This window comes from Trachypithecus francoisi, unplaced genomic scaffold, assembly GCF_009764315.1.
Source record: "Trachypithecus francoisi isolate TF-2019V2 unplaced genomic scaffold, Tfra_2.0 Lachesis_group2, whole genome shotgun sequence".
NCBI classification, from domain to species: domain Eukaryota; kingdom Metazoa; phylum Chordata; class Mammalia; order Primates; family Cercopithecidae; genus Trachypithecus; species Trachypithecus francoisi.
The window spans coordinates 107,886,340-107,899,911 of record NW_022681465.1 but is presented as its reverse complement, the minus strand read 5'-3'; the positions used below and the strand labels follow the sequence as shown (position 1 = coordinate 107,899,911).

General features: G+C 42.3%; 1 protein-coding gene across 1 annotated transcript in view; it reads right to left on the bottom strand.

The window, feature by feature from the left end:
* PDE8B (phosphodiesterase 8B) overlaps positions 1–13,572 on the bottom strand; it is a 370,628-nt gene that overhangs the window by 111,750 nt on the left and 245,306 nt on the right. Inside the window, exon 4 of the mRNA XM_033179929.1 lies at positions 5,743–5,802. Within this exon, the coding sequence (XP_033035820.1) occupies positions 5,743–5,802 (60 nt within the window). The remainder of the gene's footprint in view (positions 1–5,742; positions 5,803–13,572) is intronic.

Sequence of the window (13,572 nt, the reverse complement as noted above, 5' to 3'; positions counted from 1 at the left end):
CATTTCCTGACATGGGAGTAAATTTCCCCTGATGAACTCAGAAATGCACCCTCAAAAGCAACTATATCCTGAAATATTCTTATCAAGCCATTTCCTCCCAAATCCTAAGGGCTCTGGCTGATGTAGCTAATTAATATTTTTGGCACTGCAGTGAAGGAAAAAAAGGAGAAAAAAAAGTAAAATAAAAGCACTAGGACATAGCTTGATTTTTCTAAGTCAACTGCAATGTTAGTAGCAGAAGCAAAAAAACACTAGATATCAATGCACTGAAAGTTAGTGTGTTACGGACAATAAAACTGACCTTCCAGACCTCTCTCTGTGGTCAGGGAACATGGTGCCTTTTCTCTCTCCCCTGCAACACTTAGCATAGAGCCCCAAACATAGGAGGCACTCAGTAGATTCTTACGGCATAAATCATTGAGTCAAAACTCTATGTTTGAATGAGACCATAGTGAAGCCATCCTTGGTTCTAAGTTGAGTTTATTATCTTTTTTAAAAGAAACTTTTAATTATTGTGTCCCTCACTCAAAGAGGGACTCTTTACCACTTGCATCTGCTGTTATTTGGAGCCAAACTCATGTGAGGGAAATCAGTGGGGTATACAGTAGCACTTGTAATGTTCCAGGTCTTGCATTGGGTGGTGGGCTTATGAGTTTATGGTATTCAATTTGTTATTATGTTTCATAGGTTATGAGCACATATCAAAAATATTTTTGTATGGTTTAATACGCCACATATAATAAATTCAAATTTATAGACAAGTGTTTTTCAGTTGTGGGAGGGTGGGGCTGTCAGGAGGTACTTAAATTCTGCAAAGGACTGTATCATGTTTGAGAGGACAGAAAGATAGTATGGTGAGATTTTGTTATAAAATGTGACTGCTAATCACACATACTAAAAATAATTTCAGGCTGGGCACAGTGGCTCACCCCTGTAATCTCAGCACTTTGGGAGGCCAAGGTGGGCGAATCATGAGGTCAGAAGTTCAAGATCAGCCTGGCCAATATGACAAAATGCTGTCTCTACTAAAAATACAAAAAGTTAGCTGGGCGTGGTAGCATGCACCTATAGTCCCAGCTACTTGGGAGGCTGAGGCAGAAGAATCGCTTGAACCTGGGAGGTGGAGGTTGCAGTGAGCCGAGATTGTGCCACTGCACTCCAGCCTGGGTGTCAGAGCGAGACTTTGTCTCAAAAATAATAACAATAATAATTTCAGGGTAACCACTAAAAGAATAGCAGTATACCTATATTAGAGAAAAGAAAATGTAGCTTCAAAAACATACCCAACTTAATAAGCAGAAACAAGAAAACAAAAGGAAAAAGTTAATAAATAGAAAATACAAAATAAAACAACTGTATCAGTATTCACACTCAATGTAATCAGATTTAACTCACCTATTAAAAGACAAACATTATAGAAACAGATTTTAGCTCCCCTTTTTTTTTTTGAGGTGGAGTCTCGCTCTGTCACCCAGGCTGGAGTGCAGTGGCACGATCCCGGCTCACTGAAAGCTTTGCCTCCCAGGTTCACGCCATTTTCCTGCCTCAGCCTCCCGAGTAGCTGGGACTACAGGCGCCCTCCACCACACCCGGCTAATTTTCTGTATTTTTAGTAGAGACGGGGTTTCACCGTGTTAGCCAGGATAGTCTGGATCTCCTGACCTCGTGATCCGCCCGCCTCGGCCTCCCAAAGTGCTGGGATTACAGGCGTGAGCCACCGCACCCGGCCAGCTCCCATATTGTTATTGAAAAAAAACCCCGACATACTGCTTAAAAGAGGCTACTCAAAATAAAGTTATAAAGTATCTGCAGTCTTTTGTTTCTGAGAAAAAAAAAAAAAAACAGAAAAAGATATACTAGGAAAATGTTAACCAAAGGTAGCAGGCCTGGCAATATTATAAATAGATAAAACAGAATATAAGGGAAAAGGTTAAGGGAAAAGGTTAAAGAAGGACACTACAAAATGATAAAAGAGACAGTCATCAAGAATATACAACAATCAAGAACTTGGATACACCTAACAACACAGACTCAAAATACCAGCAAATATTAACAGATATTGATGATTTCAACAAATCCACTGTAATTAGAAACTGATAGATCACACAGTCACAAAATTTAAGTAAAAAATTAATAGAGATGGTTTGAATAGCACAATTAATGAAGTTGAAGTAATTCATGTAAATAGGACCCTCTGTCCAACAAATAGAGAATACATCCTTTTATCCCTTTTTGTGGAGTATTAATCTAAAAACTGACTACATACCTGGCCACCAAACAAACTGCAACAAATATAAAAAAAAATCAGTAGCAAAGGCATCAAAGCAATTCAATGGGGAAGAATAGTCTTTGTGATAAGTAGAGCTGGAAACAACCAGACATCAATATGGTGGGGTGGGGGGATCAGCCTTGACACCCATATCACACTGTACACAAAAATTAACTTGAGATAGATTATAGATTTAAAATTAAAAGTTAAAACAATAAAGTCTCTAGAGGAAAACAGGAAATATTTTCTTGACCTGGGAGTAGATAAAGATTTTTAAAGCACAGAAAGCAACAACCATTTTTTAAAAAGTGATAGATTTCTTCAAAATGAAAAATTACTGTTCAAAAGCCAGAAAATGAATAAAAGAGCCATGGATTGGGAGAAAATGTTCTCAAAATCTGACAAAGGAGTTGTAACAATAATATATAAAGAACTCATACAACTCAGTAAGTTTCCCAATTAAAAAATGAGGAGAAGACTTGACCAAACACTTCACAAAAGAAAATAGAGGAATGGCTAATAAACAAATAAAAAAGTGTTCATCATTAGTCATGGAGAAATGCAAATTTAAATCATGATAAGATAATACTACTCATTCACTAGAGTAGCTAAAATTTAAAAGACTCACAACATCAAATATTATCAAGGATTTAGAGTAACCAGAAATCTCATATTGCTGGTATGAGTGTAAAATGGTACTTTGGGAAAAGGTCTAGAAGTATCTTAAAAAGCTAAACACACCATTGTTCTGGAGGTTTTAGCCAGGGCAATTAGGCAAGAGAAGAAAATAAAAAGCATCTAGATTGTGACATGATCTTGTACACAGAAAATCCTAAGGAATTCTATGGGAATTCATTAGGCTTTCCTTAGGATTATAGGAATTTAAACCTATAATATATAATCCTGAGGATTATAGGAATTTCTATATTCATGAAAAACTAATACATGAGTTCAGCAAGGTTGCAGGATATAAGATCCTGCAAAATAGAAAGACATTTCATGGTCATAGACTGGAAAACAAAACTGTTAACACGGTAATACTCCTGAAATTGGTCTATAGATTCATTGCAATCCCTATCAGAATCCCAACTGGCTCTCCGAAGCCCCCACTGAAATTGACAAAATGGTCCTAAAATTCATACAAAGATGCAAGAGACCCAGATAGCCAAAATAACCTTGAAAAATGAGACTAAAGTTGGAGGAGTCACACTTCACAACTTCAAAACTTACTACAAAGTTACAGTAATCAAGACAGCGTGGTACTGGATAAGGACAGACATATAAATCAATGGAATAGAACTGAGAGTCCAAAAGTAAATCCTCACATTCATGATTGATTTCTGACAAAGATGCCAAGACAAGTCAACAGGTGAAAGAAGAGTATTTTTAAACAAACGCTGCCAGGACAACTAGATAAAAATAAAGCTGGACCTCCTACCTCACACCATAAACAAAAATTAACCCAAAATGGATCATAGAGCTAAACATAAGATCTAAAACTATAAAACTCTTGGAAGAAAACAAAGACGTAAATGTTTACAATCTTAGATTAGGCAATGAATGATGCTTACAGCACAACACCTTTCAAAGAGAGCTAAAAAGAATTCATAACAAGTGTACATATTATGAATGGACACATACATACAAAGAGTGAGTATACAAATATTTATCATAGTGATTTCTTTCAGAGAGGAAAGAAAGGGGCAGCAAAGGGATAAATAAAGGGCTTAAACAGTATCTACAATCTTTTGTTTCTGAGAAAAACTCTGAAACAAAGAAGACATACCATTAATATATGATAGAAGTGGGTGTTGGTACATACATGCACCTTTATGAATATTTGAAATATTTTAACATTTAACAACTTACATGTTTAAAAGAATGAGACATCCTTATGAGCATTCATTGCCAGTGTAGCATAGGACAAAAATGAAGGTAAATGAAATTGATCTAAAACCATACTAATCCCAAACAGTATTCTGGAAATTGCTTTGGGAATAAGTCCTTGATATCAACTCCTTTATTTGTTATTGCCTTTATTCAAAATTGGAGTACAAAGGACATGGCTCAGAATGATTACTGAAATTTTCCATTTGTTTGTATTCTATACAAATAGTTGTGGCTGGTGTTTATTTTTTCTCTCTCTCTGCTCCTAAATTTGTTTTCATCAAATTTTCCCAAGCTAAATCTCTTCCTTTTTTTTTTCCTTTCCCTAGATTTGCATTTCTTTTACCAAGCAACTATAAAACATTATTTTCTTTTTCCATTTGCTCATAAATCAAATAGCACATTTCCTTGCTTGGTTTTTCACTTTCATCTATATGTTGGTTGACTTGTTTACATCTTTTCTGCATCTTTACTTGTCCCAAGTATGGGACAAGATTCCAGGTGCTAATAAGCTACAGTTTTTACAAGGAGGAAGTTAACTTATTTAGGCCTAATGGGATGGCTTATATGCAGATAAGGATTTAGAAATTATTTAAAAGGGTACAAACGCCCTTTTCATACATGTTTCTCTCAAGAGGGCACAGGAACTTGGAAGGGCTGCAAGGAGGACACAGTTGCTGCCATGATTAGAGTGAAGTCAATCCTACAGGTGGCTGGGCCTTGTATCCTTGGACACCAGTTCCTGCTGTGTTATAGAGCCCAGTAGGCTGCTTGGCTTAGTCACGTGGAAGATGTAGGGGAGCATTTTATCATCTTCTATTCCCACACAACAGCAACAGCTATCATTTATCAACCATCTTCTCAATTAATGATAACTGCCAGATAAAGTTCTAGGCATCCTATGCTATCTCATTTAACTTATAATTCCCTGAGGCATAATCATCTCCATTTTGCAGACAGGACACTGGGTAAGAGGAGTGAAGCAATATATGCAAGGTCATACAGCTGATTAAAGGTAGAGCCAAGATTCCCACCCAGTTGTGACTCATGACAAAGTCCAGCCCTTTACCATTTCATTGCTTCTTCCCTTTCTGGCTGTAGCAAGATGTGCAGCAGACTAGTTTTGGGGTGGAAGAGTTGTTCTTTCTCACCATCCACCATGCAATCTATCCATTATATTTATACTCAAAATGGGGAAATGATTAGGTCTTCAAGAAAACAATTTGAGTCAGGCCAGGCACAGTGGTTCACACCTGCGATCCCAGCACTTTGGGAGGCCCACGCAGACAGGTCACCTGAGGTCAGGAGTTTGAGACCAGCCTGGCCAACATGGTGAAACCCCATCTCTATTAAAAATACAAACATTAGCCAGGTATGGTGGCGCACGCCTGCAATCCCAGCTACTTGGGTGGCTGAGATAGGAGAATCACTTGAACCCAGGAGGCAAAGGTTGCAGTGAGCCGAGATGGAGCCACTACACTCCAACCTGGGCAACAGAAGGAGGCTCTATGGCAAAAAACAAAAACAAAACAAAACAAAAAAACAGAAAACAATCTGAGTTACGGGGCTGAGTAAAAGAGGCATACCTGAATAGGGTCCTGCGTCAGTCTCATGGGCCCGATGCGCACCTCCGCAGAAGACACCTGCTAAATAAAGGACAGCACAAGAGAAGTGTCAAGTCTTAAACTACACAAATGGATACATCCTTCCTTACGCAATGCATTGCATTATGCCACTGCGTGCACTAAATTGAAGAATCTTGCTTACTGAACTGAAGATGGGTTACAAAGCATGATGTATCTAGCATAGCCCTGTTTTTGTATTAAAAAATAAAGTATACATTTATGTGCATTGGAAATGTCTTTGAGGATACATCCCCAAATGCTAAGTGGTTGGACTTTGAGTTATTTTTACTAGAAGTGCCTGGATTTTTATAATAAGCATGTACTATTTTATGCAAGGAAACAATTCAATAATTATTTACGGAGCACCTACTATGTGCTGGGCATCATGCTAAGACCATTATTATTCTGACATCTCAAAAGAGAATAAAAATTTCTCTCAAATCTCGAGGCTAAATCACATCTATGGTTTAAGAGCCTTTCCTATATTTAGATCTTTTTTTTCTTATCTTCAGGTTTTACTATGAGGGGCAAACAGCTTAGTCTTACTCACATTTACCATGGATAAATTATTCATCTCAGTTGTATTTCCACAAATAAACTGAGCAACACCACACCATGATGACCACAAGAGGCTTGTCTCTGCCCCATGACTCCAGGAGTGAGCACAGGGCTCTTCGGTGTTCACTGGCCAACACCATCTGGCTGCCTTTGGCGAGCGGTTAGATGGAAGCAAGCATAAAGCAAATATTTGTCTTTATTTTTAATTACTTTACTGGGATTTCTAAAAATGACTGTTCTCTAGACTAATTTGGTTGAAGGTCTTGACCTCACCTCCATGGATCCAATTTTGTTTTTTTCTAAGAGACTGCGGTCATTTGCCACTATTGGAAGTTGATCCTGCATGCCACACTCTGTACTGGCCCCGTGTCAGTCTGAAGAAGTGCCTTCAGCACGCAGCAGCATTTACACAACCAGAGACACTTGCAGTGACCCAAGGGCCATGGGAGGCTTTTCAGTTACAAAAAAACAAACCAGAAAAGCAAACTTTCTTTACATTATACTTCGCAAAACTACAATAATTTCCCTTTCTCCTTTCTTCTCCTTTCCCCAAGTTTAACTCTTGCTGCCGGCGCTATGAACACTCTCCAAAGTGCCAGTCAGTCTTCTTTTCCTCTGTAGGGCTGATTCTCTCACCCCACCCCAACACAGCAGTGTAAAGAACTGATGCAGGGCGCTTGGGCCTCTCACCAAACCAGCCAGCAGAAAACTCAAAGAGCACTCTAATGACTGCTCATAGGCTCCTGGCCCTCCATGGAGGGTTCTCAGGAGGGCAAGGCTGCCTGTCCTGCTCTCCTCGGAGAGACAGCCTCCTCAACCATGGGTCCACTCAGCAGGCCTGGCACAATGAAAACCAACTGGAGGCTTTGAGTCCCTAAGCCTGTGGACAAGTTCCTTCAGTGCTTCACTGCTGTGTTTAGGTCAAAGAGACAGGCTCACGTTGGGTGTGGACTTCTCTTACTCTTCTTTTGTCTAAGTCAGTCAGTATCCTGGAAGGTGTGGGTGCTGACACCAGTAGCCTATGTGCACATCCCCAAGAGCAACTCTACTAGGAGAGGGCCAGCCCCAGGGCATCCTGTGTCGCTGGGCTGCCAGCCCTTCGCTCAGCTCCCCTTCCAAGCCAGTTTTTGTTATTGAAATAAACACCCTCCTTCCAAAGCAGCACAACTGCCAGAACCCAGATTAAAAAATTAATGTAATCCCAGCACTTTGGGAGGCTGAAGCAGGCAGATCACCTGAAGTCAGGAGTTCAATTCCAGCCTAGCCAACATGGTGACACCCAGTCTCTACTAAAAATACAAAAAATTAGCTGGGCACAGTGGCGAGCGCCTGTAATCCCAGCTACTTGGGAGGTTGAGACAGGAGAATCACTTGAACCTGGGAGGCAGAGGTCGTGGTGAGCCAAGATCACGCCATTGCACTCCAGCCTGGGCAATAAGAGCGAAACTCCATCTCAAAAAAAAAAAAAGTTAATGATTAAAAAGGGAAACCAGCCAGGCGTGGTGCTAGCACTTTGGGAGGCCGAGGCAGGTGGATTCCTTGAGGCCAGGAGTTTGAGACCAGCCTGGCCAACATGGTGAAACCCCATCTCTACTCAAAATACAAAAATTAGCCAGGCGTGGGTGGCTAATTACAGGCGGCTGCCTGTAATTCCAGCTACTCGGGAGGCTGAGGCAGGAGAATGGCTTGAACTCGGGAGGTGGAGGCTGCAGTGAGCTGAGATCATACCACTGCACTTCAGCCTGGGCAGCACAGCGAGACTCTGAAAAAAAAAAAGGTGAAACCAATTTAGCACGCTAAGATACATTTGATAAGCCAGGGTATCTTTTCACCTGCCCTGTGATCTCTCTTGAGTTCACCGCCTCCACCACACACAGAAGGCCCTCCAACAAAACCACCTGTGAATGATTTTGCCAGCAAAATTAGGCTCCTAAAGGAGTCATCCAGTGGCAGAAAAGTAATGAATGGAATCATCAATAAAAGCTTAAAAGGAATAAAATAAAAAGTGGCTCACATTAGAAGGCCAAGAGATAGGGAAGGACTCCTGCAAGAAGGGCACAGGCTGTACAAAAAAATAATAATTCACCCCTAACCAATACGTTGCCTGTCTCCCTCCCTCCCTCCCTTCTTCCTCTCTTTCTCTCTCTTTCCTTTCTTTCTTTCCTTTTCTCTTTTCCTTTTTTTTCTTTTTTTTCTTTTTTTTGGGACAGAGTTTTACTCTGTCACCCAGGCTGGAGTACAATGGCGCCTTCTCGGCTCACTGCAACCTCTGCCTCCTGGGTTCAAGCGATGCTCCTGCCTCAGCCTCCTGAGTAGCTGGGATTACAGGTGCCCACCAACACTTCCAGCTAATTTTTGTATTTTTAGTAGAGATGGGGTTTCGCCATGTTGGCCAGGGTGGTTTCAACGCCTGACCTCAGGTGACCTGCCCACCTTGGCCTCCCGAAGTGCTGGGATTACAGGAGTGAGCCATTGTGCCCTGCTGCCTGTATACTTTTCTAAATAATCAATATGTACATGAAGTGTTGGTACAGCTAACCTTATATGGTAGGCTGGCGGGGAGGGGCAGGCGATTTTCGACTCTGCCAGGAGAATATCTGATGACCATGAACATTCCTTAAGTCCCTCTGACCCAGGCATTGTGCCAGGCACATTCACACCTGTAATCCTAGCGGCAGACAGGCAACAGCCACGGAGTCAGAGCATGGAGTTTTAAAAGCAACTCTCAAGCTAGAACATGTATCATTTTTCTTCCTAAAGGCAGGAAAGACCCTACAACTTTCTCTCAGAGCCACAACAGTTCTCTGCCTGCCATCCAGCATTCTAACTCCCATCTGACCCAGCCCAGCAGAAAGGTGAGCTGTGAGCTCGTGGGAGGACAGCAGAGCCAGGAAGAGGGGCTATGAAGTTGCTGCTTAGGGACCTTCTCCAAACCCCTGCCTCTTGCATCTCTACTATTCCTTGCCTCTCTCATCCCAGCCCCACTTCACTGTGCTCCCTCCCACGTGCTGTCACTCTACCTCCACTACTGGCGTGGGTGCCTCAGTTTACCAGCTCCTCTAGTCCTGACCCACACTTTGCTTTGTGTCTGTTTGTTTGCCTTTTCCTTCTTGGTCTGTTCTCCAAGTCATCTGGCCTTGGCTTCTGTGTCCCAAAGAGGTCAACTGTCCCAAAAGAACACTGGAACTTGTTCTTGCTGACTCTGAGGGCTGGCACTAGGTAGTGACCAGCAGAAAAAACCCGTAGCAGGTATATTCACAGATGGCAGTTTGCAGAGTTCTGCTTCTGACACAGGCATCTAAGTGCCTGCATTTCACCAATTTATAAAACAGCAATTATGAACAGAAACAGGAGATCATTTACCGACATCTGTGTAGCCACGCCAAGATTCTCTACTTCAAAGAATGAACTTTGAGCAACTGCAGATGCACAGAATCTTCAATTAGTGTATTAGCTCTGATTCCAGGAAGTGACCAAGTTTGCCAGGGTCAGAGAAAGAAATGCAGGGGTGGGGGTATAGGTAACATAATTCCAACACCTGAGAAGAGGGGAGGGTGGGACCAGAGTGTGAAGAGAAACACACTTCCCAGCCGCATGGGTTTCCCCGGTAGCCTAATGAGGAAGGACTGCTGAACGACAGTGTAGTTTTAACTGTGCTGTACAACATTCGTAGTGTGTCAAATATTTGTGTGTACATGTGTGTGAATGGTAACATACACACCTATATACATGGAAGCAGGGTCACCAATCCACTTTCACATGGAAAAAAAAAAAAAAAAACAACGAGTACTATTTCGTAGCATTTGCTGACTTCCATGGTATAAATACCATTGTTATATCTCAGGCTGGCAACACGGGTCCATGACTACAAAATTAGGAATGCATCTTTTCATTCAGAGAAAGTCTAAGAGTGGCAAAGTCATTCAGTCTTTGTTGATCTGTAAACATCTATCACTCACTTTTGCTTGAAATTTGGCTGAATATAGAATTCTGGTTAAGAGACATTTTCTCTCCCACTTTGAAGTTGAGAAAGAGGAGATAATACTTCTGGTTTGGGAGGTGGGGAGATCAAGGAAGGCCTCATGAAGGCAGGCAGGTGGTGAGAAAACGGGGGAAGAAGAGGCTGGGTTGGGGAAAGAGATTCTAGGCATAGGGAACAGCACAGGCACAGGCATGGAGGCAGGAAAGCAAAGGTGCTGGGGGGGAGAAAACAAGTCTCCAGAGAGCTGGATTGCAGTATGTGAAAGGGTCGGCTGGGAAGGCTGGGGTCAGATCCTCAGAGGACACAGGAAGCAGCTCTCTTTTTTAATCTCTAAGCACCAATCACATTGCAGGTGTTTGAGCAAAGGATCAACATAATCAGATCTGTGACTTGGGAAAATCAAACATTGGCTTGCCCACTTTCTGAATAACCAGGAACAGAGATTTAGCAAAAACTAAACAAAAACACTGCTGTGAGTAGGAACTACAGCAACGAAAGCAAGTGGGAAAATACACTGCAATGATCAAGAAAAAAATTGCAAGAAAAAAACTCAGCTTGGCTTCCCTTTCAATAGAAAGGGAACTCCAAGATACAACCCAGCTGGTGCAGGGTAGGCAGATGGAAAGGACAAACTCGCGAGAGAAATCAAGGTAGTTCAGGTTGGTTAATTCACCTGTCATGCCACCACATTCTCTAGAGGTGATTGCTGCAGCTCTTAATAGTTTCAGCTTCAGGAATTTTGTTAAGTAACTTGGCATCGAGTTTTAGAGCCTTCCTCAGACAAGAGGGAAGCTAAGGATTCAGGAAGGAAAGCAGTTGACCTGGAAAGCCCTTTTCTGTCTCAGCAGCTTACGCATACTTCAAGGGCCTGCTCCAATGCCCTTGCCCTCTGACAATGGTTCAAGTCCAACTTCACCCAAAGAAGAACCAGTGATTTCTCTCCTCAGTGCTCCTGTATTCATAGCACTGATTTTGTTAGTCATTTACACATCTCACTCCTTGGCAAGACTCTGAGTTTCTTGAGGACATAGTCTCTGCCTTTTTCACAATTTTATCCCCAGCATCTACAAGATGCTCAGTAAATGCTTTGTGGAATTGAATTAAACTGAAAAGATCAGACAGCTTTTAAGTAACAGAGTGAAGACTGAGACTTCATTCTTCCTAACCCCCAGTGCACTGCTCTTCCATTATGCTCCAAAATTGGAAGCATTAATTCTGCAGCACTCATATTTCTGGTATGGCTTCTGGACTCCATTCAGACTCTGCAAAATAGATGATGCAGTCAGTGCCTGGCGATCCCTACTTGTGCCCTGGTAGTCTGTTAACAGGGCTGGCCCAGCACTAAGAAGGAAAAGGGTATGCATGCATATGCATGTGCGTGTGTGTCCAGGTGGGGATGGAGTGTCTGAGTTCCAAAACTCAGAGTCTGAATCGTCCCCACTTCAATGACTTCTCCTTTAGAATCCCTTCTTTCCCACCATCTACAGTACTGAGAGTTCAAACACACACACAAACACACACAGCTTAGGGCAAGCTTGACTTGCATTTTGTGACGGGTCCACGGCGAAGATCATTTTACACTGAAAAGACACCAGCTGTGGGCACAGAAATAGGCACTTTTAAATGCTCTTCATCAACTCTGCTGCCCTGTTGGCTCTGATTTAAAAATAGCATTTAATGATCTCAATATGTGCCCTGTTCACCCTCCATTCTCAGGCAAAACTTAGTTCTTTATTCTTCTGAGCTCTGGGTAAACAAAGGTTGTGTCTGCCTTTTGTCTTTTTAATGGGTGCCTGTCTGTCCTGTGGCTTCCAGAAAGGGATGGGCCCTGCAGTCTCTAGGTGACCCCACCATGAGGCTGGGCCTCCCTGCTCTATGCTGGGAAACTCTGTCCCATCCCACCCTCTCTTCCCTGCCAACCATGCTTAGCACACCCAGAACACTCTCTTCCTTCTGTCCCCTCTCAGTTGTAGGTCCTGCTGGCTGGTGTTGCCCTCACTCCAGCCTCCAGCCTTACCCGGCTGTGGTCTGGTTGCCCTCCAGCACTTCCTGGCAACTCTGACACCTTGGACCTTTCAGGGTCCAAGAGCTCACTGGGCAGCCCAAGAGTTTCCCTTCTCCTTCCTCCTTCCAATCCTCCGGTCTAGAAGTTCTCAACCTGGGCTGCATATTAGAAGTACCTGGGGAACTTTAAAAATATATCAATGCCTGGGTCCTATTTGACACCAAGAGAATTGGAATCTCTAAAATCTCTAAGGATGGGGCCCAGGCATCTTCAATTTTTTATCTCCTTGGGTGCAGCCAGGATTGACAACCACTAGTCTATTCTTTTGAGCAGATTTGTCTGTTGCTAACTTCAATTCCTGCTTCTTTAATGGCCCCTCCTGCAGACTCTATTACATATTCATTTACTCAACAAACATCAATGGAACACTTACCTTGTGGAAGGTAACAACACCCACCCAAGACTCAGCTATCATGACTGAACCCAGACATTGACAGGTATCTGTGTTTATTTCCAGATACCTCCACCGTTTTTTTCCAGATAGCTCCATGAAAAACATAAGATTATAATCTTGGCATGAGAAAAATAAAGTCTTTTACATTTGGTGAATTATCCCCCCCAAACAATATCCCTACTTTACAATCAAAATCAATCAAAAATTTCGTTTATAGTTTTTTTGTTATATAATATAAATGGACGATTACTCATAGTTACAAGATACTCACAGCCAGTGACATATTTCACAACTTTGTGTTTTATGCCCTATTATTTAGAATAGTACATTAATTTGGCAGCACGATTTTTTTTTTTTTTTTTTGAGACGGAGTCTCGCTCTGCCGCCCAGGCTGGAGTGCAGTGGCCGGATCTCAGCTCACTGCAAGCTCCGCCTCCTGGGTTTAGGCCATTCTCCTGCCTCAGCCTCCCGAGTAGCTGGGACTACAGGCGGCCGCCACGTCGCCCGGCTAGTTTTTTGTATTTTTTAGTAGAGACGGGGTTTCACCGTGTTAGCCAGGATGGTCTCGATCTCCTGACCTCGTGATCCGCCCGTCTCGGCCTCCCAAAGTGCTGGGATTACAGGCTTGAGCCACCGCGCCCGGCCATGCACGATGTTTTATCACATAAACATACAAAAGTCTGCTCATCAAAATATACAACCATGAGATAAAAGATTAATCACTTTGACTTTAAAATTATAGCTTCTATTCACCAAAAATAGAAACAAAAGCAAAGAGCACTGTAATAAAAG